General features: G+C 43.0%; 1 protein-coding gene across 3 annotated transcripts in view; it reads left to right on the top strand.

The window, feature by feature from the left end:
• Positions 1 to 26,602, top strand: part of INPP4B (inositol polyphosphate-4-phosphatase type II B) — a 2,522,842-nt gene that overhangs the window by 2,318,858 nt on the left and 177,382 nt on the right. For all 3 annotated transcript variants that reach the window (XM_069242568.1, XM_069242569.1, XM_069242570.1), the window contains 2 exons: positions 3,715 to 3,855; positions 14,575 to 14,672. In XM_069242568.1, the coding sequence (XP_069098669.1) occupies positions 3,715 to 3,855; positions 14,575 to 14,672 (239 nt within the window). The remainder of the gene's footprint in view (positions 1 to 3,714; positions 3,856 to 14,574; positions 14,673 to 26,602) is intronic.

The following is a 26,602-nucleotide window of genomic DNA, read 5'->3' on the forward strand; positions in this document are numbered from 1 at the left end:
CTCTATAACAATTGAGTACTGGCTAAAATGTATTATAATACAAATTTACCAACAAAATATCAGACTCCGTGGGCAATACTAAGAGTTACTAATAAGAAAGAGGAGGACCAAACTATTGAGGCCTTAAACACAGAGATTTTAACTGATAAAAAAGTAACAAGACCACCCTTGGCCCTTGCCACCTGTGATACAAGTGCTGGCTCGAGAAGAGCATAATAACCGTCAATATGAAAGTCCTTTGTCATCCACGTTTCTTGGCAACAGAGCATGTCTGATGAACTCACAAAGTCAATCAAGTCAGAATCTGAAATCTTTGAACAACCGAATGCAAAGTTCCAGGAAATAAGACTCAAACCCTTTGTTGCAGCCAATAGACCTGGTGCTGTGGGTGAAACGAAGGAGTCCACTGTTTGTTGATCTGTTAATGACTGTGACTCTGAATCAGGCTTGCCCAGAAGGGGGCAGTAAGCCAATCTTATCCATACCTGATCTTAAATCAAAATGATTCCTCATAGGAATGTTGTACCATTGGGGAATATTACCATATCTGCTTGATGGGTTCCCAGCAAGAGAACTAGTGGTTACTGGCAAAGACGCTGGTTTATTGATGAACCAAGAGGCTGGGCCACAATACCTTCTTGTTTTTTAATCAAATAGTGTAAACGCTGCAACAGAAAATTCCCAAGATTAGGGGATTTGAAATTAACCACCACACAATTCCTCATGGTCGTCTTTCTCAAGGGGTTGTTGAAATCTTCGAAATGCCCGATTTCGAGCATATTAAATGAGTAGACCTATGTTTTATGGGTTCATTGTCTTCTGTCATTCCACTTAGCAGACAAGGGACATTGACCAAAACAATTACATAAAGTGAACAATCTGGGGGTAGCTAAAGAGTCACTGTACTTTTATAGTGAGCTTTTCAATGCGTTATCAGTCTCTTATTACTTACAAGAAACCACTTACTCTTTTCCTTATGTGGCATCTGTTGCTTAGCTCTGCCTAGCATTTGATTTGGGTGGGTCACCATTTCTTGTGTACCTGTATGAGCCATTCCCTCTAAATTAACTGAGGTCATGGAGATATCCAGTACCACTTTGAGTCTGCCAGTGGGCACCTTTTTAGTATGCAAATGGAGTTATGTGCACCAAGGTGTTAAAGCTAACTCCTGCTTAACTGCTGACATAATTGTGCTTTCAATTTCGTTACAGAAATCAGAAATTAGGGCTTCTGTTTTAACTATAAACTGCTTCAAAGTTTCTGTCATGAGAGTTAATGTCAGTTGGTGAATTTGGGACAGCAGATCTTTTTTCAGCTTTTCTGTGGATTGCACTTCCCTTTTGCCTGGCACTGATGCTTTTTTTTTACAATTGCTGTTTGCTTTGCTAGCTGGACTGTTCTTAGTATCCCTTGTCTTTTATAAGTGGAGGGGAGGAGACTCCCTAATAGTAAGACATTAATTTCCTGAGGATCCTCCCTCTCAGTGCTTACTTGGGGGTTTTCGCTGGGTGAATCACCATGTTACTGAGCGCTCACTCCTCATCCTTGTTGTTCCTCTTTTTACTGAGGTGAAGAGTTCTGAATGATTGGCCCCTCATGTTTAGTGACAACTGGAGGTTCAAGGGGGGCACTCCTGGGCTCACCTCTGTGTGGCATCAATCATATACTCCACATTTTCAAGTTCTGTTGTGATTACTCCTATCATAGTGGTCAGGTAGTTAACGATAGAGGACTTAGGAATGGGTAGGTCACTGTCATTTTCATTTTGGGGAGCAGCCTTTCTTTTTCCCATAGTTCAAGAAGAACCAAATGAATTCAGCCCCAGAAAATATTACAGAGAATGTCTTGCCTACCTTGTATCCACATGAGATGGGGTTAAGAAGCTTTAATGGAAAACTGGGAATAAAGGACCAAGAGGGGTGGCCCAGCCTGACTTTATCGGCCACTGACGGGTGCAGTCAGGCCCACTCTTGGCCTGGTCTTCGCCCAGCCACATCCCATGCTGCAGGAGTTGTAAATCGCTACTAAGCGCTGTTGCAGCATGCGTGCGGGCTGCCCCATCTCCAACAAAAGGCCAAGGGTGATGCTGGAGGACGTAGTCCCACCCCAGCCAGAAGTCACACAAAGGCCAGCAAACAGCCCTTGCTGCAGGAGTTGTAAAGTGCTTTTAAGGTTTTAAGGGCTGTTGCAGTGTGTGGACCGGCCTCACCTCCAACTAAGGGCCAAGAGTGATGCTGGGGGACTCAGTCCCACACCACCCAAAAGTCACACACAGTTCAGCAAACAACTCCATCAGTCACACCTAAGCTCCCATTGTGTGTGACTGTCTAGAGGGAATGCACAAACCCAACTGTCACCCATCCCAGACATGTATTCAGAAAAAGGCAGAAGGCTCCAAATGGATTAAGTAAGAAAATGCCAATGTTCTAAAAGTGGCATTTTCAGAATTACAATTTAAAATCTGACTTCACCTTAAGTTGTGATTTTAAATTGTGATTCCGGAGATACCAAACTTGAGTGTCCCATCTCTTTCCAATTTGGAAATTACACTTATAAAATGTAATAAAGAAATCCTAATGCCATTGTATCGGAGAGATTGGCCTTGCAGTAGTGAAAAACAAAGGTAAGCTTTTTCACTACTATGACATGTAGAACCTAAAAGTACATGCTGTACTTTTTAAATACATTGCACCCTGCCCTTGGGGTATCCAGGGCCTATCTTAAGGGGTGATTTACATATATTAAAACAGAGAGTTTAGGCCTGGCAAGAGGGTTAAATTGCCAGGTTGACATGACATTTTACAATCGCACATACAGGCTCTGCAGTGGTAGGCCTGAGACATGTTAAAGGGCTACTGAAATGGGTGGCACAATCAGTGCTGGAGACCCGCTTGTAGCATTTAATTTCCAAGCCCTGTGCACAGGTAGTGCACTTCACTAGGGACTTATAAGTAAATATGCCCATTGTTGATAAGCCAATGTTGCCTTGTTATAAGCAGAGAGCACATGCACTTTAGCAGTGGTAAGGAGCCGAAAGTCCTAAAGCAAACAAAAACAATTGCAGCACAAAAGTAGAGGGAAAACGCACACAATCTGGCAATGACCCAGAAAGGGCCATTTCTAACAGATTTCTACCCAGCAGCTTACAGAAATTGATGCAGTAGTTATTTAATTTTAAATTAAAAGGAGAGAGACTTTGCTGCCTCAGATCTGAGGTTTGCATAATTCTCAGTGCCTTCCATTCGTGTGCCTTGACGGCACGTTCAGTGTAAGGAGAATGAAACACCTTCTAAGCTCTCCCGAACTGAACATTATCAATTTATTTGCTTTGCTTCCCATTTTCATATCGGCTTCAATGCAAGGTTGATCCTTTCTGCTTAGTTTCATATCAGAGCACATGATTGCCTCTCCTTTTGTATTGTAAGACACTCTGCTAGATATAGAAGACTTTATTACAATATTAAATATGTCTCACTTGTTTTTGCTGCCTCGGTTACTATGTTTACAAACTCAACAAACAACTGTTACATGTTTCTAAAGCCATATGCTTTTGATACTTTACTGAGCTACGTGATGGAATTAGTTCCCTTGTAATAACACTGATATCTGAAATGGCAGTTGCTGTTATGCAGTCTCAAGTAGCCTAGGCGTGTGAAAACATTTAGTAAAACAAATACATCTTCTCAAGCCTTTTTCTAAACATTGTTCTTTCAGAGACTATTATGTCATCGAGGTCAGGCTTCCAGCGAAGACGTTTGAGTTGTTGCCAGAAGAGATTAAAGAAGGGAAGCTGCTGCGTGTGTACCCTGTGCTGTTTAACATTGGAATCAATGAACAGCAAACTCTTGCAGAAAGGTAGGATAATGTGTCCAGCGCTCTGACTAGAATATAAATGCACCAGATGCTCAGTGACGGCCACTTGTCAACAGGAGTTGTGGGGGGTATTAAACAACAAATAAATACAATTAAAAAACTCGCCTTTATGTTGGAAGTGACGGTTCTGTCTCTCTTTCCTTCTCGGACTCCCGGAAGCACAAGGCTTCCAGACTCCCCTCCAATCACAACGCTGCTCTCAACAGCATGACAGCAAAGCCGTGATTGGTCTGAGCGCCCTGATACGCACGCAGATAGGGAGTAGGGCCCTATGCACTTTCTCGTCCTGGCTGTTCAATACAGCTGGGTGGAGAAATGCAAAGTGTGCATGGCTGTTTGGCCAGCCCAACATGGCCGGCCAACGTGTCATATGTACTGAGGGGCACATAGCCTTCGCCCTGCCCAGTGCAGCCCTGTCCCACCCAAACCCTCCTCCCGAGGAAAAATAAAATGATAATAAAGTTGAGATATTATTTGATTTTCCCCTTTCGTTCACTGCATAAAGCAGTGGGGTGACGCTCTTCCACCTTAGCGGAGGAGCTGCTGCTGCAGATGCTGTACAGCTGCAACAAACACACACGTACACTCTCACTGGAGATAGGCAGGGTATCCACTCTTGCCAAACGTACGTTAGCTTTTCAGTCCCACAATCTATATTCTCCCATCACATGCTCTCAAAATAAAACAAGAAGGTAAACTGTAGCCAAGGTTAAAATATATCAGTACTTGCATCATAAGCCCAAATTCTGAAAATCAACTGATAAAGAGGACATTATTATGTGGAGTATTTTACAATACATGCAATCGGCAGTGAGGGATTGTTCTAGTCTGGGTCCACAGCAGTTCATGGCATTGTCTCGCATTACTGGTGTGCTGGGCTTCTGTGCATTTATACAATCTATAACTGTACGGTTCTGCACACCCTTAAAGACCAACGATCACTATGTTAGCTGCTCCTTTGTGAGTGATTGCAAGGACTTGGACTCATGGCTTGTGGTAGATTTCTAAAGAGGCTTTGGTTGTTCAAGAGTATACCCACCTTCGTGGCAACTCCTCAGGTTGATCTTTAATGAGAGGGTACACAGATCTTCTAAAGGAAACGCCTGGGATGTATAACATGTAGAACACCAACTGTGTGCTCCCCATTTGCTGTGTCACTTGGTATGTGCATGGACCTGGCACATTCCCTAGTGGAAACATGCATTAGACAATCAAAAATCACCCAAGTTGAATGCCCCATACAAATCAAGGGAAAGGTCATTTTCAATGTGCAGGCCTTCTATAGGTCCCCGGTCTTTGACATTAACACAAGGCATACATTTTGTATGATATCTTCCAAGTCTCATACAGTGTAATACTCCATTTGGTTAAGCATGACAGATTTTCACTTAAAAGTGTAACTCTTTTGGTTACTTAGAGCCACTCATCACATGGAGTGTTAAGCAGGTTAACTGAGGAGTAGTGCCTCTAAACACTCAAAATGCACTATTACCAAGACTTCTGTGGGTAACTGTAACTCACTAATAGTTGTATGTTGGGCTCCTTTCTTCTGAAAATGCGCCTGTTTGGTTTCTTACTCAAAATGAGACTTGATAGCAGAACACTGGTTACATGTTTCTGTGATTTATCGTTTGCCTCTGGTATGGCTTTACTCTCTCATGTTTTCTGTGGGTTACAGTGGCTGAATTGTCAATAAACTTCAAATGCTAACAAATACTATAAAGCAGAGTGAAAATATAGTTAGGAAGTTAATAATTATCCGATGATTAGTAGACTATGATTACCATTGTGTTTGATTTACAAACTCAAGAAACGTGGATGTCACTCTGCAACTGATTGAATTCAAATTAACGTGTTACTCTTTTAATGTTTGTTTGCTTTTCGAAAATTCCATTCAAGTGTAAGAGTGTTTGAGATTAATCAGGTAACATTATTTCTGAAACTGGTTTTATTAATATGTTATGTTATAGTATGTTGTGTGTATGTTTATGGCACACTATCACCCGTGACTGCATCTGGGTGCTTTGCAAGCGTGTGAGGCTATCCATGAAAGGATTTACTTGAGGTATCAAGTCTCCAGCTTCTTGCAGAATTCAAGGAGATGAGGAGGCTCTAGTGTGATGTAGGAAGTCATTCTTTGCTTTAGGAGCAACGCATGAGAAGTCTCTAATAGAAACATCTAGTCTCATACAAAAGGAGAAAAACACCTTGCATCACAACTGCATGTTGAATATTCAATGCATCCTCTCTACTGAGGCAAGGAAATAAATCAGAATATCGCTTTTAAAATGACAGCACTCCATTATTCTACTGATAGAGAGTGCTAAATGGCAACCTAGGTACGAGTATTAACTGAGGGAAATTGTTCTTGCTTCTTGTAAAGTGCATTGTTTAATGACAGATTTCATGATGCTGTAAAAAAGAACCAGTAGATCCTGGTATAGCAAAACATGAGGAAGATTAGTACTGGACTGGTCTTTTTGCACTTTGGCATATTCCAGTGGATAACAGGGCAGAGGGTGGTTTCAGAGCTGGATCATCTTCCATTACCCAATCACGAAAGCCCCATGCGCTGATTATAGTCACAGCACCCTGCTCTGTGGGGGAAGTTCAAACATTTTTTCCAGATGTAATTTTGGTGTTTAATCCAGCCATAAGGAAGATTAACATACACATTTTAGGTGCCTTTTTGAAGGACCCAGCAACCTAAAAGACATACCACTCAACCATTTGCCCGATCTTGGAATTTGCACAATAAGACGTCTGCCAGAGCATGGCACAACATTTGAACAGAAGGAGACTTTGAAGATTAATGTTCATAGAAAGCCTTAGGACCAAGCAGAAACATTTAACCTGTATCCTCTGCTATGTGGACAACTGATTACACTCTTTCTGCACATATGAGACACCACCATGTTTTCTTAGGTGATAGACAAGGAAAACAGCTACATTTTCAACTTGCAGTAATGAAGATACTGCATAATCTAAGTGGCCTATACAGACTCTATTAATCTATTCAATTCTGAATAGCATGCATACTGTCCTGACCATATTATACTGTTCAGAAAGAAGAAATTGCGCCACATGTATCAAGACAAGTAAAGCTCAAAAACATGGACTAAACAGTGCTTACTTGCGAATTGATTTGGATAGTCCTGCTCCGTAATGAAGCCCAATGTTTTTACCTGCATAAGAGGTTGAAGAGGCTCACCCATTGCAATTCAACAGATAAAAAATATCCCAGCACTTCCTGCCCATTCAGAAAATGAGCATTTAAAAATTGTTGGTATTTAGGTTAAGTAAGCTATGGTCAGGTCGTTGTTGTAAACCAGCAAGGCAGTTCTGAAGGTTTGGCAAGCACCCCTGAGACTGAGTATGAGACTGAACAATAATTTGCATGTTGTTCACAAAGGATAGGGCTTTAAAGCCAAATGATCTAGGGATGATGAATACACACTTTGAATAGTTTTGTGGAATGGGACAATGATTGTGGCAATGAGAGCAGACAGATTTTATGAATGGTGATGAGGCAAGTTCACAGAGTTCGAGCCCTCAAACATGAGGCAAAGCAGGTAATCGCTATAACCTCAATTCATAACTCTTTCAAACAGTCTGTCTATACAGCATAATCCACCATATCATATATAGCAGGCTTGTCTAAAAAGATTAACCACCTCCCATAACCATCATCAAGCCTAGATCTTGGTTCCTGCATGGCAAGAATCAGAGCTGATTCAGTGCCTCCCATTTGAACGGAAACCCAGCTGTCAAGAATCAGCACCATTGCTCTCTTCTAAAAGATAAGATGGATGTGTTTTTTAACAGTCATATTCAATGAGTTGGTTGAAGCTGGAAGAAAAGTAATGAGTTTTTGATTTGCTTTCTATGTAGAATCTAAACTACCCTTCTTTAAGAGAGGAGAAGCAACTCCCACCTTTTAAAATTCAGGAACCACCCTTCTGCTTAAGACTTTGTTCATGAGGTCAAGTATTACATTCTTAGGAAATGCCTCTTTTTTGCATGTTCACCCCCACATTTTTGGACTGATGCTGCTTGCTTCTCGACTCAGAAAATGCACTGAGGCCTGCTAACCAGACCTCAGTGCCAGTGTTCTGACCCCATACAAACTGCATGTCGAATTGGATACACCCAATTGGCAAGGACTGACTTACTTATAAGTCCCTAGTGTGTGGTACCCAGGGCATGTAAGGCAGAGTGTCCACTCAGGGCTGCACCACTGCTTGTCCCCCCCTGAGTGTGAAAGCATACAAATGGCCCCTAGTCTGTCACTGCGGCCACTGACAGTTTGACTGCATTCACTCCAATGGCAAAGCCACTCTATCCCTTAAGACTATATGTAAGTCTCCCCTAAGGAAGGTCTGTAGAGCCCTAAGGCAGGGAGCTCTATTTTGTTAAGTAAGACATATTGTTGATGCATCTTAACAGCAACACTTCCAAATTATTGTTTTGCTGTGGATAAAGTTAGTAGCCCTATTGTCTAACACAAGGTACCCGGTTGGCATCCCATCCCGCTAACTCCTGAATGGTAATACCAAACCAGGTCATGTAAGGTATCAAATTAATCATGGCATTAAGCCCGACCTGATCACAAAGGCCCTGGCACACAGACAGACTTCTGACTGCCTGTGGAGACGTAGGAACGACTCTCCAGCATAGGCAGTTGCCATGAAGAGAGGTGTCTCCTTCTCCCCCCGAATGGCTATGCAGGGTGTTAACCCAAAAGGCGAGCTTCAAAGTTGAAGCCACCTTTGAGAGGGAAGTAGCGCCAACATCCCTGAGCAGGATGCCTTTTGTTCTTACAAAGTGGAGACAGGGTCGAGGAGGAAAAACGTGCTCCTAAACCGGTACTACTGTGGGCATTAGCCCTCTGATAGCCACAACTCTAGGGTGTGCTGACAAGCTTCTAATAACCGAGAAAGGATCATGCCATCTTGAAAGGGGCAAGAATGTGGCACGCTGGGATAGCCAGATGCCACACATAGCAGGAACTTCATCACTACGTAGGAGGGGACATAGCAACCCAATGGCTAGTGACCACATGGTCTCCTCAGACCACTTTCCTGGGATAAATGTGGCACCCCTTTCACTCTAACCCTCAGATCATGCTGAAATCAGAGAGAGGACCAAAGAAGGGCAGCTGGGCAGAGAGGCTGCATGCTCCAAAAGACATTACCTGTTTCACTTTGAGCTAGCATAGTTGGACTGTGCCTGTGGCTCCTGGCTGGGGGAAAAATTGATTGACAACATCCATTAACAGCAGTGACTCCAAGGATCAGTTGGCTGATCTCCTGGAACCAGCTCCAGGGACACAGGAGCTGAAGTTGATCAAACCGCCAAGTTGTTAGCCACCGCAGAACTTTTGCTACTACCAGTCACAGGCACCGAGAGGACAAATCTGAGATGACCAAAGTTGCACCAGTGTCTGCCTGACCCAGGATGGCTATCCAAGTCCAGACTTATCATACCCAAGGGACACTAGCCCCACCTAAGGATTTCAGCTCAAACATGGTGCAAACGGACCCGTAGTCTAGCATAGGCTGGCCTGCAACGTAGAGGACTTCAAGGGACCATGATCTTTGTGACCAAGTTCACCACACTTCACCCATGGACCAAGGAGCACCCACAGAGACACCCCTGTCGACCACACCAAAACCAAAGCATCCTTTGAGCATCTTTTGCCTGCATCCTTCAGCATCAGGACCACTCCATTTTTGTCTATGGCGGTTGTCCTGTAAAATTTGGATTTTGCTTAAAACACTGTGGTGGCCAGGTAACTCTCCATAGTGTCAACTCTGACCCCTTAGACCTCTGTCCTGCCAGAATTGGTCGCCCATTTCAGGTGGAAGTAGCTGAAATGTTTCAAATTTTACCAAAAGTTTCCGAAGTTTTTGTTTACCAATGCTTGTTTACGGTTGAATTTAAATTGATAATATCTTCTAAAATCTGTGTCTCCGGAACCCTCTGGTGGATTTCGTTCATCATGGTCTCTAAAATTCATAAAAATTTAATCTATTTTTTATAAATTTGTGTCTTCTGTCTTTCTTGTTTCTTTGTTTGGTGCTGTTAAATGCTTTACACATTGTCCTTTGCTAAGCCTTACTGCTCGCAGCCATAGCTACCCAGGGTTGAGCTTAAGGTTAAGTAAACATAACTAACTGGACCCATGATGGTATTTGGGAGTGTACTGTGCAATAAGGTCCCACAGCCATATCATATAGTACACTAAAATCCTCACATACATGAATGGTACATAAAGCCAGCTGTTTGCAGGTGGATGCTGGGCTTGGGTCTTTGGAAGAGCCAGGTTTAAATCTTAGATGGATATCTTCTACCTCCTAGCTGGATGCCTGAATACAAATAGACAAATTATGACTGAAATGCAGTAACAACTGCAGTAGAAGTAGATATGCAAAATGAACCGTTTATATGCATAACAACCTACAAAATTAATAAAGCAACACAATAAAAGTTTTACATGACTTGGCTACTAATTGTTCCCATGAAGAAGCCAATCTAAAGTGCAAAGGGAGGCAGTTCTAGAGGCATAGTACTTATGTAGAGAAATCCTGTGTGTTTGTTTTTTCTGTGAACCTTTGAATTTCTAGACTGGCTAAAGAGAAGTGTCTTCTGTTGTGGGTGCCATTAGAGATTAAAGGCCTCATTATGACTTTGGGGGTCAGAATACTCAGACTGTCAAAGTCGTAGGGAGAAGGCATCTGTCATACCGGCTGCCTCCCCCACCCAATTGTATTATGATATCTGATAGAGACCTCTAGTTGCAGATTCCTTACCTTAGAATTTTCCCCAGCTGTCAGACTGGATCCAGAGACTTTTTGTTTGAGCAATAGCCTTGCGCGTTGGTAGATGTTGTCATTCGACTCCGCAGGCATCATAGTTGCCGTGATGACATCAGGAGTGGTCACAAGATGCCTTCTCAACACAGTGATGTCAGTCCTTTTCTTTCCATGCCACGTGCTGATCCAGAGAGAGCTAGCCTTGGTCAATTTTTGACCTCCTTCGACTCTTTTGTCAAATTTCTGTGGGTTTTTGGTGCGTCGAGGGATGTTCCTGAAGACCGACTTGAAACCGTGCAAGGACTGTTGCTGCATGATATCGGTGACAGATCCGCATCGGGTCTGTTTGTGGTGCCTGGAGTGCGACCACAACGCGAGGTCATGCTCCGAATGGTGGGCCATGCACCCAAAGACCTTGAGGGAGTGGTCCCTTAAGCGTATGGCGGCCCAGAGCTCGACTCCTCCTAGGTCCCGGTCTCGCTCAAGGGGAAGGTCTCAAGACAGGTTGCAGAGCCACCACCACTTGTCTTCTTCGAAGTCTTCGGATAAAGGTAAGAAAAAGAAGTCGTAGAGAGATCCTGCGTTCCTTTGCCTTCACCCTGTCGCTTGGCTGATGTGACACAGGTGGAGTGTAGATGCTCGAGGCCTCTGTCTCTGGAGCCTGCTTCTGGGTCCCCTGCGTGCCTCCCCTAGTTTCTGGGAGCTGGCCGACCCCTGCCCAATTAAAGGAGTTTTATGAGGCCATGTGTCTAATTTTTGGACAGCCCGACCCCACTATGGTTCCTTCAGGCCCAAGGGGTTCCGTGCCGGTAGCTCAGGCTCCGGCCACAAAGTCCCCTCAGGATCCGCACCACGTTGGTCGTACCATTGAGACTTTCCTCGGCACCGGTTAAATTTTTGACACTCCCGACATCGGTGGTGCCCACCATAGACCTGATCCTAATTGCCGGCAACTCGGAGTCAAACTGGTGTCTGCTGATGCCACCTCCTTCTTCGATGGGGTCTAATAACCCCAGGTTGGATTCTGACCATTATTCTTATGGATTCGAATTCAGGGAAGCATTGGAGGGGTCCCTGGACCCTTATGAATACCAGGGTGACCCTAACTTGGACTGGCCAGAGGAGTTGGTCGAAGCCTGTGGTCTGGCTACCTCTCAAGACGCTGGCATGCTGTCTCCTCCTACCACGGCTACGGCGGAGGGAGCAACTTATCCCATGGTGGTCAGTAGGGTGGCTGAGGTCCTTGGCCTTCAGATGCCTACTGTTCAGGTCAGGTGATGGAGATTCTTCAACCAGGGGCTTCCACCTCTGAGCCTCTTCTTCTGTTCAATAAAGCCCTCACCGATGTCCTCTTGGGTACTTGGTCCAGACCCAACACAGGGGCTCCTGTGAACAGGACAATCGCACGCTGCCAAAGGACCCTAAAAACCTGTCCCAACATCCCTCGCCTGTTATCCAGGTATCCTCTTCCTCGGGCGCATTCCCTTCCGCACCCCCGGATAGGGAATCAAAAAGGCTGGAACAATTTGGGAAGAAGATGTTTTCTTCCTCCAGTCCATTGCTGCGGTCATGCCTTTTGGGCAGCTATACAGCTATACTCACTCTCTGTGGGATACAGTCATGCATGTTCTGCCTCAGATACCAAGTTGCTATTGTCTCCCAAACTGTCACCAATGGGATAGATGCGGCAAAGTTCACTAGCCGGTGGGGGTTGGACACGACCGACTCTCTAGGTAGATCGGTTGCGACGACAGTGGTCTTGAGGCGCCACGCCTGGTTCCAAACATTTGTTTTCTCAGGAGATGTCCAACAGAACCTTATGGCCATGCGCTTTGATGGCTCCTGTCTCTTTGGTGACAAGGCGGACTGGACTTTGGAGAGGTTCAAGGACTCCTGGGCTATGGCTCGGTCCCTCTGCCTTTCCCCTGCCCCTTGTCCCCAACAGTCCACCTTTCGCCCCTTTCGTGGCCACGGAAGGGGCTCCCTGTTGCGTCCCTTTCTCAGCCACCATGCCACCCATGCTGTTCAGCTGCTGCGTGGCAGTGGACGTGGAATCCCATGTGGTCATCGGACAGGGAACCAGAGGTCTGCCCAGTGTACCCCTGACCCTGCTAAAGCCTCCAAAGCCTCATAGTCCATCCCCTCACTCTAGTCCAGTTGGCGGCAGGATTCACCATCACCTGACCCACTGGGAATCCATCACTACAGACAGGTGGGTTTTGCAGAACGTTTGAAGGGGCCACTCCCTCCCCTTCGAATCTGCCCCATCAGCCATGCCTCCATCAGTCAACCGTATACCAGAGGGTCATTTGGCACTTCTCCGCCAAGAAGTTGTGGCTCTCTTGGCCAAGGGAGCCATAGAGAGGGTCCCTGCGCCAAAAGTAGGTCGTGATTCCCAGTATTTTCTGGTGCCCAAAAAAGACAAAGGCTTACATCTTATCCTCGACCTTCGGCACCTCAATCTCTTCCTCAAGAGGGAGAAATTCAAAATGCTCACCCTGGCTCAGGTCCTGTCTACCTTGGACCCAGAATACTGGATGGTAGCGTTGGACTTGCAGGTCGCCTATTTCCATATATCTTAGTCGTACTAAAGATGTCCGGGTGGACGATCCACCTTTTTGTTGGATATGTAGGTGCAAAGAAAGGAAAGGCGGTGCAAAAACGTACCATCTCACGATGGGTTCTTCTTTGCATCAAAATGTGCTACGCTTTGGCCAAGAAGCAACCCCCGGAGGGCTTGCGTGCTCATTCCACCAGAGCAACTGCTGCTTCCACAGCGTTAGCACATGGAGTTCCTGTCATGGATATCTGCCAGGCAGCAATGTGGGTATCCCTGCAGACATTTACTAAATATTACTTCCAGGACAGTCAGGTCCGTAGGGACGGCTACTTTGGACGTTCGGTCCTGCAGGACTTTCTAGTATAATCTTGGTTTGCAGCCCACCTCAGAGGATTGCATTGCTTCGGTATCTATTCTAAGGTAAGGAATCTGCAACTAGAAGTCGCTATCACTGAGATTTCTAAGGACCTGACTGGGGAATCTCTATCCCTCGAAATCAGTTCGCAAGCGGAGAGGATGAGTGGGCTAGTAAGGAATCTGCAACTAGAATATGTCTCTACCAGATGTATCGTTACTGAAGGTAAGTAACTTGTATGTTCCCGCCAGTCAGACCAGCGGGAAAAGTGCTATGGTATTAGCCTTGGCTCCCTTAAAACTGTAAAACAGACAGTGCGTATTCCGAAGGTGCTGGGCAGGGGGGGCCCTGCATTGCCCTTGCCCTGGGCATGAACCCCCCCCTGTAGTCCCATGCACTGTGTTTCAGCCAGCCTTTCCATGGCGGGGTCTTCTTGTTTCCGGCGGAGATGGCTATCCCTTGGCAGTCAAACTGCCAGGGTCGTAATGTGGCGGTCGGACCGACTGGACTCACCAGCCTCGTAATCAGGCCCTAAGTTTAGAAGCAAAGTAGTCAGTAGTGTCCATGCATGTCCTCATGGATGATGCATCAATGGCTGCTGACAAGTCAAGCGGCGTGAAGAGACAAGGTTAACTTTTATCAGTGACTGACAGAATGCCATCTGCTTCACTGATGGTGGCAGTCTGTGGATTATTGCAGTGGTGTACCCCAGATAGGACATTGTAAGGTCACTCAGTGCTTGACTTGCCCTTTTGAATAACGCCATGTATTCGAAACATATTTTATGTACTCCTCTATTTTTTATGTATTCTTCATATCTATTTTGACCATAGCAATATCTATATCCAGTTCCGTTCGCAAGATAGCCTGAATAAAACGTTGTTGCACAACTACAAGAAATTACAAGCATTGAAACAGGTAATATTTGTCACAAACCGTGATATGTGTAACTGTTTTCTCTGTCATTTTAGGTTTGGTGACATCTCTTTGCAAGAAAATATCAACCAGGAGAATTTAGAAAGACTTAAAGAGTACTACTTGCTGTTTGCTGAAAAAATGCCACCAGATTGTAAGTATTTGTTTGTTGTAATAATTCTTTAGAAACTAACCCACATTCTTTAAAAGTAGAAATTTCACATACACGGCAAGAAAATGTATTCAGTGTCTGCTTTTGAACAGTGTTAGGTTTAACAATATATTAAGCATGAGCATGATTCTGGAAGGCTCATTGCTAACTTGAAAACGTGCATAATATGAAACAGTCAATCAAATAACCATTTTAGCATTATCCGCCTGCTACATCGAACTGCCCACTACCTTTCATTGTCAGTATAATAGGTGGATACAATTATTAAGCGTTAATATGGCAACCTGAATATAAAAATAGTAACAGTGCACTTAATAATGTGATAGGTGATGTACTGGGTGAAATACAATTGTGCATCGATATTATTGGTCTCGTTGTAATGTGATACAACTGTTTTGCAGCTCACTATGCATTATTATTAAATTATACGAAACTTCCACCAAAAGTGCAGCTGCTGTCAATGGCCACAAATATATCTGGCTGGTGAATCCTTTTCCCTCTCTGCTTTAAAGTCACGAAAGCTGATGCTCATTAATCACTAGAGAAGACAATGTCAAACGCACCCAGGAGAGCTCAATCAATATCATGGACTGGGAGGGCGACCGTCTCAAATGGAGAGCTGCAAGGGTGGAACTCGCTGACACTGAATGAGGATTTGCACGTGTCTGGCACTGGACTGCTGCAAGACCTACGTTTTTTATTTGATAGATATAGAGATAAATATATGTATATATGCATTTCCATTAGGGTTTTATCGTCTGTAGTGGGTAATAATGTGGCTGTAGTGTTTAATAAAACCATTATATGAAAGTACTATAAACACGTGGTTATTTAGCCATATTTGAATTCTGGCTCCATTTCCTCACGGATAACCTTCTGAAAGTCATAACAGAATGTAGTATGGTACAGCAAAGACTTGTACACATTTTAAAAAGTGGTTCTCTCTCTGATACATAACCTGTTTTGTGCTTATCAGCCAATATACATTATCTAAACTGTTGTATCTCCACCCTAAATATTAGCACTTCGTTTCGTGACACACGATAACAGTATGAGAGCTGTGAGGTCACTATACTCAATTTAGAAAGTGCACTCTTTTTGCTTCTCGTATTCTTTCAGTACTTCATTCACTATTGTACTGCACCGTTCTGCTTTAATAAACCTTTACTTTTCCCTTGCATTACTTCTTCAACAAGTCTAAACTAGCATATACTCCCTTAGTTACTTCTCCATATCAGACTGCCTTCTGAGCAGGGAAGGGAGGTTCGAACCAGCCAATACTGATATCCTCTATACCGCTGCAAATGGGCATCTGCATAGCTACAGCGTGTTTGGGAAAACTTTTTTTTTTTTAAATCTGAACCTCCCCCCTCTCAGGATTGGGGTTCTTAATTTGGGGGGGGGGGGAGCACCTCTACCAGCTTGTGAAATCCACTCAGGTTTGTGTTAAGTTCAAACTGTCCCAAAAATTAAACTAAAGAACACAACACACTAAAATTTCTAATATAGTTTAGGAAAATTGAGAAAACATTAGTGAACAAAAAGACACCAAGATCATTAAAATAGGGGAAGGGGGGCCTTAATGTGTTAAGTCAAAAAGTGCCTTGGAAAAGTAAAGCACCATTCAAAGGTCAGTTTTCAAGCTTGACCAGGACCTCAGCATGAATTCAGGATGACCTGGATGGAGCAAAGTTTCAATGGATAAAGCAGGAGGTCCAGTCATTTTACCTTCAGACTTAGCTTCTGAAATTGAAGTCCAAACCCATCAGTGGGGCAAGGTCCCACACTGTGGCCAACAAAGGTCATTCAGTGTTTGATTTGTTCTCATTGTTTTGCTTTCCTTATCTAATGACCGAGCTGACAAAACTTCTCTGGAATGCACTTCTTAGTTTAAAGAAGACATTTATTATTATTACTTCACCACGAGGTTCCTGAAAGACGAGATTAGAAGGTTGGACGCATACGTTTAAAAGTAGTCACAGCAATGAAAGCTAAATATATCAAAGCACACACAGCAAATACATGTGATTATATTATAGCATAACTTCAAAGCAAAGAATAAAAGTCAAAATTGCATCACCGTAGGGCCTATCAGTGCTTGTCATCTTTCTAATGCCAGCAAGTGGATGACTCCTGTTCAACTGCGAGAAAGAGATTTTCCACCCAAACAGGAGGCCAGACAGCTGACGTCTGCTCCTGACTGAAGTCCTGGAAAATTTCCCCTTGCAGCTGCCCAGGGCCACCGTAAAAAGCCTGCTAACAGGCCCCTTAGTCTAAACATGCTGGCTCAGTGGGGGAACCAAACAAGAGCCTGAAGAGTGGCCAAGTCTCCAAACTTCTCGGACATTCCCAGGCTGGATTGAGAGGTAAACACAAAATATACGCCCTCTTATCACGTTAAGGTTTGTGTGAATTCAATTTGAAAAACGCAGCTTGGTCTATCATGTGGAAAAACACAGCTCATCTGCAATGTCTCAACTGCAATGTCTAACTCCACGTTAAAGCCAATAGGCAGCTAAACTGAATGTAATGTCTACTGCCATGTTAAAGCCAATAGGCAGTTAAACTGAATACAGAATGTAATGTTTAATGCCACGTTAAAGCCAATAGGCAGTTAAACTGAATACAGAATGTAATGTGCTCCTGATGAACATTGAACAACTAATATGCGCAGTGGTGACATAAAAAGTCATTGGTCAAACACAATTAATGGCGTAACCGTCATTGAGCTCCGGCTGAAGTCATCAGTTCTGGCGCCAAAAGCTCCTGGCAGAACAAACCTGAATTTCATAGCTGCTGAGGTCACTTCATGGTTTAGACTGATTTGCTGCCTCGTCCTGTTCCAAGGTTTTACTGTTGGACTTAGTCACTTTTTGGGAAGTCAAAATCCTCCACTGTGGCCAGACTGGAAGGTCTGCCTGGGCAGGGCTCCATGAGGCTGGATACCTTCATCTGAGGTTCTGTTGAACTAGTTTTTAAGGTGGCATAAAGGTCAGAGCAGGGTGAACCTGGTATTCGTGCCTGCTTTTGGTGTAACTTTTCTGGGTAATTCTCAGCACCTTCTCCTTGTTCTCCAGAGGTAGATAAAATGACAGACTCCTACTTTTTGCCAAATTCTAGAAAAGGTCCTCCTTGTCAATTTTGCGGCCCTTAGAAGGATTAAAAGCACTAGATCACTCTCAAGCCAGGCCTCTGGCATAGTCCAGTCTTCTGTACTCAGCTGGGTTCTCTTGAGGAGGCCCTCTGCTTTTTTGTGCCCTTGAATCAGGTAAAAAGAGATATCAAACACTTGGCACTTGGAGAGCAGTTCCAGTCACTGCAGGCCCGCAGGATGTAGGAGTCCTTAAGTGAGTTCTCTGCTTCTAGCAGGGATCAGGAACCTTATTCCAACCGGGCCTCCATCTTCAGGTGGAGTCTTCCTAAGTCCATGAATGTTCTGCAAAGGTGGTGGATTTATACGGTGATTAATGACATTCTACCACTAATCCTAACTATTTTCTCAGTTACCCTCACCTCATTTTGGAGTACTTCCTCTTGCTTTACTTTACAATTACCCATGAGTCTGTGTTTTAAAATGGCTGATCTGCCATCTTAGAGAATCTTTGGAATGAACAGGAGAAGCCATTGTCACATCTCCAAGACAAAGGGGGTAGTACCAAAGTTGCCCTTTGTTCTGCCAGCTGTTCATGTACTCCCCAAGGTAGCCACCCCGCTACGCTGTCAGCAGGTAACACCCAGCAGCTCTTCCTGGGCTATTAGTCAAACTGTTGTCTTTTGAGCCAGTGTTGTTAAATATCCCAGCCAAGGATATGAATTCCAAATCTGGAGTGGCTGAGTGGCAAACGTTCAGGCCAGTGCTGGTTAAGGCAGCACAAAGTATATTTTTATAAAGCTATCAAAATCTGATTTCATCATTAATTCATATTTTGAAAATTAAGAAAGAAATACCTTTGGAGTACTGTTCTAACAATTTCAAAAGCAGAGGGAGGATATAAAGATTTTAATTCCATCTCAGCTTGTTCAATGAATGTCTAGCAAATCTTACATAGAGAAATAGCTTTTGAGTTTTATTTCACTTGGAGAACACACCAACCCCAATATGTAGTGCCATATTTTTAACACCCTGCTCTGTGGGGTGATATATAAAAAATAGGCTTTTCCTACATGGCAGACATTTTTATTTGACATGTATTACTGCAGGGCATCTAAACTGCAGCCCAGCCAGACCATAGTGGTGTTCCTGGCATACATATGCTTTTGTCATATATGTGGATGGTGTAAATACACACTGCACCAACATATTAGCATGCAGAAAAAACACATTTGCTTTTCTTTGGCGGCTGGACCTCTTCATCCCATGCAATACCATCGCAGGGTATTACATTTACTAAAGTAATACTTTCTTTGAATGTAGCATGTGCTGAGTAGAGACATTGCTTGGGCAAAACTCCTTATCAAATGATTGTTCTCACATTTAATTAAAATGTACAATTTTACGATCACGAATGGTGTCTACTTTATTTTCCCAACTCAACTCTGGGATAACATGATGCCCCTGAGTAAAAAGTTAGAAAAGGTGATTCTTTACCCTTGTATTAAAAACTGCTACTAGGGAAGTATTCATTACAGGTCAAGTGAAACTCAAACATGTTTCACTGTGTGTAATAAAGAATACAACTCCTCCTTTATGGCAGTTAAACAATTCACATTATTATTAGAAGGTAATTTTCTCCTTAACAGTATTGATACTTTTAAAAAGCATGTTAATTTAAACATGGACAGTCTTTTAGAATCACCAGGAAGTTTTTGTATCATTCAGTTAGTATCAAAGCAGACCATTTTTCTACCTGTGCTGGTGCAAATATCAATACACCCCTAGTTATCACTCTCTGATGCTTAATTATTATCATTATTATTATTATCACTATTATTATTATTATTATTATTATTATTAATATATACAAAAGGAGTATGTAGATTGTTGCAAAGGAGTTCACTTAACTAAGAGAGTTAATAATTGAGCAACAGTGAAGTCATTCAGGTATTTTATATTACTAATACTCTCATTAAAATATTTGCCTTTTCTATTTTTCTGCGTCTCGTGTTCCGACCTCCAGCTTTACATGTTCTCCAATTAAAATGAGTGAAATGTAAGAGTGACAGACATAAAATGCACAAGTAGACAAAAGAAGACTAACACCTAAGCTGTAAACATTGACGATGTTCTTTCGTAAATAGTACAGAAAAAAATAACGATAAGAAAAGTCAGTTACCGGTTTAGAAAGTCGCACCATATTTGGGTAAAAATAGCTTTTTTCGTCTTTCATTTTAGAGCTAACTTGTTTAGTCACTGAGAAATTCGGTATCTCTATGACCCAATCTTAAACAGATGGGTAAATATTATATATTTTTTTCCCAGGGCACAGTTTACTTGCTGCCATGAGACATATTTGAATGTACCTTTATGAGGTGATTCACCACTGAAATTAATTACCATTGGCGGAAGTTCGATGTGCATTTCTGTTAACTAGATGCATTCTTGCAAATATTTAAGTCGCCATTTGGGATGCATTTTAAAAGTACATTCAGTAAGTTGGCAGAAGGGGGCATAGCATAAGCAAGAACTCTCTTAATCAAATAGACCTGTTTTTCAATTCTGCGTAAAGAACAATCTGGGCGAAGAAAAAACTTTAACTGTTTTTCTACATTGATATTTTATTTTGAAAGCTATTAATGAAGCCATGCTTAGATAACATTTCTGTATTTGATTTGGTAGGATCGTTATTCTTAAAACTTGTTTTCATTTTATCTTTTAATATCAGCCTACAATTATTTTAACCTGCATGTGAGTCAATAAATTCATCATAAAGCTTCAGTTCTTCAAGGGCCCCGAATAAAGATTCACATGTTGAAATATTCTCTTTGTACATACCTACAGCCATAAGATGAATTTATGTACAACAATATTTAATCACAAAGAAAAAATCTAAGTATTATCTGATGCAAAAGTTACATTTATTGATCATTTTTAGAGTTACATTGTCCCTGGGTCACTGGGGCCAGAAGTTCATTCGAATAATTCAATTTTTCTTCTAGGCAGTAGTTGTCTCCTCGTTTGTGGAAATGCAGCTGTTTTAGTGCCATTTCTCTTGATCACAAGCACCCCTTTTGGTAGCCATTCTTTTTCAGGGCAGCAACACATGCATGCTTTTTCTTCTTCTACATCACATATTTTGACTTGAGCTGCTGTTTTTCACAAAGGCTTAGCTAAGGTTGTGAATTTTTACTGGTGTTCTGTGTGGGTGGCCTTCTATAGTAGTCGATGATCTCATGTGAAGCATAGGCATGCAACAATTTGGCATGCATTCCGTTGGTACAGTTGAATATAAATGTTCTACATTGATCCTGATGTTCATGTTTGTGGGTTTGCCATTGAAGGCAGAAGGATTTCTCTCTGTCGGAAAATCCCTCTGCTATACAATAAATGTATACCTAACCCAGACTGAAGAGTAACGGAGTCAGCTTCATATTAGATATGTTATGAGACTGCTTCAAATGTTGAGCCTCCATACTGGGGCATTTTAATGGGTCAAGATGTGCCAAAGGTTACTGCTGAAAACACATATGAACACAGCAATGACATGTTAGGTTCTTAATTCCAGCAGCTCTAAAGGACTCGTGGGTAAGTGTGCCAATTGCTTACTGTTAATATTAATTTCCCTGTGTACAAGCGTCTTCATAGCCATTACACACCAACAATTTCCTCATTCAAAGGGCAGGATTTGCATAACCTAACTGTTAAAAAAGAAAGTTTATTCATATTAATATTCATAATCCCTACCTGTTGCTTCTCATATTTCTGTGAGCCACCAATAGAAATCACCCCCTGTCAGATGTTCTGACATACCAAGCAACCCTGCCTCCCCTAGAGTGGAACTTAAAAGAGCAGGCAGGGTGGATAACCAAGATTGTTGCAAGATGAACTGGGACTTGGACTGATGAATATTATTAATAACTATTAAGGGCATTATGTACTCATCGGTCTTTCTTGTCCCAGTCTTTGAACATTGAGGTAGTACCAATGCAGCACAACACTGATTACAGGCAGCTGATAAAAATTAATGGGATTACAAACTGTCGCCCAAAGTGGCAAGGGAAAGGCAACAGAGGAGAACAAAAGGGAGACTAGAAAGCAACACACACCCACAACCCAAAGTGGGAAAGGAATGAACATAGAGCCATCCAGATAGTTGCCTATGGTTGGACTAGGACCTCTCTGCAGGGAAATCCCCAAACTTTTTGCCTTGTGTTTCCTGTTTTCTGAACCTGTTTTGTTAAATTTTAGGACTCTGTGCACTCACTTTACCACTGCTCACCAATGCTAAAGTGCTTCTGCCTCCTCATTTAAACATTGTGAAATTGGCTTCCACCCAATTGGCCCATTCAATTTACTTGTAAGCCCCTAGTAAAGGGGTACTACGTGTACCCTGGGTTTGTAATTTAAAGGCTTCTAGTGGGCGTGCAGCACTTACTGTACCACCTGCTTACATAGCCTTTTAAAACATGTCTCATGCCTGCCATTACAGTCTGTGTGTGCAATTTTAAACTGCCATTTTAACCTAACAAAATACATCTTTTGCCAGGCGTAAGCCCTCCTCTTTAATAGTTGTGTCACCCCTGGGTAGGCCCTAAACATCCATATGACAGGGTGCAGCATATTTAAAAAGGTAGACCTCTGCTTTTAAGTTTTATATATCCTGGTAGTGAGGCCTACCCATATCATAGTATAAAATTAGGTTACCTTATTACAATAACTTTCCGTTGGAAGCATATAGGACACACTTTAATAGTAAAGTTGGATTTTAAGTCACAGCTCTGAAAATGCAACTTTTCAGAAGTTTCCATTTTTTTGTTCTAACAATTTGATGCTGGCAGCTTGTATCCTGTGTCACATGTTTAGGTGCAGCTGGCAGTTGGTCTTTGTGTATTGCTTCCGACCGTGAGACAAAGGAGGAATAGGTGTTAGCAGGATGGACCATCTCTGACTTGAGGAGGGGAGGAGCTAGTCAACTACCACACTTGCACATCACAGTAGCTCTGCTTGGGCACACTCACAAAGAGTGGCACAAATCTTCTGTGCCCCAGACAAGCTGGAACCAGGACAGGAAAGCCAGAAATTCCAGACTCCTCTGGGGTGGAAACCTCCAGAATCTTCTACTTCAAAGGTGGCATCAGGCATAAATATTGGACCCTCAGACCAAATTCTTCGGTACATCTCTGGACCTGTGAAAGACTCAGAATGACTGCTGTGCTGCTCTGCTTCAAAAGGACTTCCACTCTGCTGCCCTGCTGCCTGAGTGAAAAGGACTGGACCTGCATTTTGAACTCAGGACAACCAGAGTGACTCCAAGGGCTACTTGGCTGGTCTCCTGATCGGAGCCTCTGGGACAGACCACAGCCGTGGTCCAAGCAGAACCAAAGCTTTGCCTTGCAGTTCCACGTCAGAACCCCTGCTGCAGAACGCAGGATCCCACAACTTTTTGGAACTGCCGCTGTGCAACACATTCTTTATGCAGGACCTAACATCGCACCCCCTGCAGCTCCCTAGAATCACCAGTGTACAAGGCATCCTCATTGCAGGACCTCGCATCGAGACCCACAGTCATCAGAACCGCCATTGGGCGATGCGTCCAACACACAGGATCTTGCAATACTCCACAACCTGGATTTAAGGTACTTTGTTCAGCAGGCCTAACTTGGGCCCTATATCCAGACCACACTCCATTGCGGTCAACTGGAACTTGTGACTTTATCCCAGTCCAGCGTAAGGAGATACCATAGTTGGGGCTTTGTGCTTTTAGGCACGATTTTCACTTAAATCTTTAAAATTGAGCATCTCCAATTCTTCTAATTGGATTTTTGTTGTTTCAGTTTAAAATAATATTCACTCTCTTTTTCTAAGTTGGTGTGTGTTTTATCTTGTGTTGTGTTTTTACTTTATTATTGTTTGAAGCACTGCATAAGTACTTTACATATTTCCTCTAAGTTAAGCCTGACTGCTTAATGCCAGCTACCAGAGGGTTGTTTTGGGGTTTGCTTGTGACTTCACTCTGACAGGAATTGTCGTTGCTGCTTGAGTAAGATTTCACCTCCCTCAAGTACTAACCCAATTAACTACACCTATAAAGAACATCTAGGTAAACCACTGGAAGGGCCCTGAGTAGAACAACCCACAACGAACCAAGGAGAACTGAGAGAGGCTTGAATAGGTGCACCAACTGAGAATCACAGCAGAAGAAATGCCCATTACTGCAAGGCCAAAATGGAAAAACAAGGAGGAGTCAATCCGCCAAAAGGAGGAAGACCAGAACAAGACAGGGAGGACCCTGTATACAGTTAGACTCTGCAACTAGACAGACACATTCAGGGAGCCATCAATAGAAGTACGGGTAGCCCATAGTCCTATGGACCATGAAACGATAAAGGAATCAAGGGCAGAAACTCATTACATTGCTGAAGGACCACTGTGTCTGGGTAGGCAGGCAAACAAGACCCCATCAGAAAGCCAGGGCTGCCCAGGACTAAAGGCAGGAATTAAGGGGATTAGAAGTTAGACCCCCCGCCCGGGCTTCCTTAAGAATTCAATAAAAAGGTGAGAAGGCAACTGTTCACACTGCCCGACCACCAGGCCTAAACCATAAATAGACCTACACTGTAAACGTGGCCAGTCGTGTCAAAGGAGAACTCTTTTCACAGTGTGCAGGAATTTCTAAAACGCGGGCCAAGCTGAATAGAAAAGGATCATTGTTCATCAATTCGGGATTTGTAGTTCCTACTTTTTCCTATTCACTGATACATTTCAAAGATAGTTACAAACCTAGGCACAGGGAGAAGTGATTATACATAATCAAACTATTTACAGACAAATGCCGGAGCACAAGTGCCAGGCCTGGGCCTAGAACTCAGGCTCCATCATTGTCAGCTAACCTTTTATTTATATCTTCTAAGACCGCTAGACACAGAGAGTCCTAACCTGAGAACAGCTTAATGCACTGGGATGAACTAGCTCAGCTGCAGTTGAAGCCTCCGTAGAAAGGCCTTTGGGATGCTACTGTGAAGGCTGCATGATTAGGAAGCACAGAAAAGGAAACAGAGTCTACGAGATCACCAGGTGCCTACCATAGAGGACCACCACCCTGACCACTTGAAGTCACAATAGAGCCACTGCAATAGACCAGAAAATGTGATGACCAAAATGAGAGGATCTTAGGGGACAGAAAAGGGCTAAGGCATTGACCACTCAGCCCCTGTGGAGAGCAGAAGTGGGAAAACCGGAGCAGAAGACCATTATGCAAAGATGTAAAAAGACCATGAATAACTGAACACCACCAAGATGGCTTCAGACAGAGGTACACAGATTTAAAAACAACACAGGCCATCTGGGAAGGGTGGTCTCTATTTGTAGTGTCCAGCAGTAGGAGGACCTAGAGATCAGGAGTAGGAACATTTGTATAAAACATTGTGTTTTGAGGTTATGATAGGTAAATCTCTTTTGAACGAGATAACCCTCCCTGTGTAAGGTTCTGAATGAGCAGGTAATGCAGGTTAATACATTACTACCCCTTAAGTGTGGCAACGAACGTAAGCCAGTTCCTCGGAAATTATACCGCAAATAAGTGTTAGTGTCTGGAGGGAGGCTTGAATTGCTTGCATTGTAGGTAGGCAACATATCTTTCCTTGCCTGCTTTGCATCTTTCCTTGAAGTAGTACGGCTTCAAGTTTAAACTGCTGTAGGGGAAAATGGATGTGGCAGGGTCAGATCTGTGCACTTTCCTCTCAGATTGAGAGATGCACGCTGATCTATACCAACCACAATCTGGGTCCTTACCTACATGTACAAATTGTGTAAGTAGACAACATGCATTGCGCAAAATAGCTTGAACACCACCATGCCAAATTGCACTTGTAGAAATTGCAATTTTCACAGGTGCAGAAACTATTTTTTTTTCTACTGTTTGTTAGTGTAGACCGAAAATATGGCAATTTGAATCGAGTCGAGTCCAGTTAGACTTCAAATTTTACTATAAAACAAACCACACTTCTGCTCAGGGAAGTGATTCGAGATTTAAAGCGCAATAAAAGAAAATTATAATCTTCTCTCACTGAACACTGCAATAAATCAAGGAAATGTCCGAGAATGTCGTGTGGTGCATTCACCTTAGAATTAAGTTCGCTACTAAAAAAATAATATTCTTTTTCACAGCAATTCACAGACGTTCTTTACTACTGGTGAAAGAAAAACACGCTTACCTTTCGTTTTAGTTTTTCTGTAAGATAATCACTCAACAGAATATAGTTGATTCAAGAGATAGCACTTGTCGACTGCTCGAAATTACATGTACCACTGCAACATTTCTAGTTGTACATTTCGATAGATGATAGCATTTGTCAGGTGTTCAATGCTCATGCAAATGTTAAGTGCTTAGACATTTGGAAAGTTAATTATATTAAAACCACTGACTAAAATATGTTGTAAATAAGAGGAGCTCTCCCCCGCATTTTCAGCAACTACTGCCTACGTGTAAATTAACTGGGTTTATTTGACGAAGTGCATTCCAGTCCAATCAATGAGTTAGGGGGAACAGGATGACAGTTTGTGAGTTGCCCTCAGCGCAGTTAAAAATATCGCCTCATGTCTGAGGAGAAAACTTCATAAAATTGAATACAAATAAAGAACAGCCGAACAGCTTCTCTATTTTCCTCACTGACCATGTACCGGAACCTCTCATCTCATGCAAAGGCAGAAACCATAGTACTGATGTTCGGATCCTGCTGAAGCGCCAGACGCACCACACCACTCTTCAACCAGTTAATCCCAGTGGCAGGCACTGAATGTCTCAATTTATCCGTTG

This window comes from Pleurodeles waltl, chromosome 1_2 (assembly GCF_031143425.1).
Source record: "Pleurodeles waltl isolate 20211129_DDA chromosome 1_2, aPleWal1.hap1.20221129, whole genome shotgun sequence".
Classification (NCBI taxonomy): domain Eukaryota; kingdom Metazoa; phylum Chordata; class Amphibia; order Caudata; family Salamandridae; genus Pleurodeles; species Pleurodeles waltl.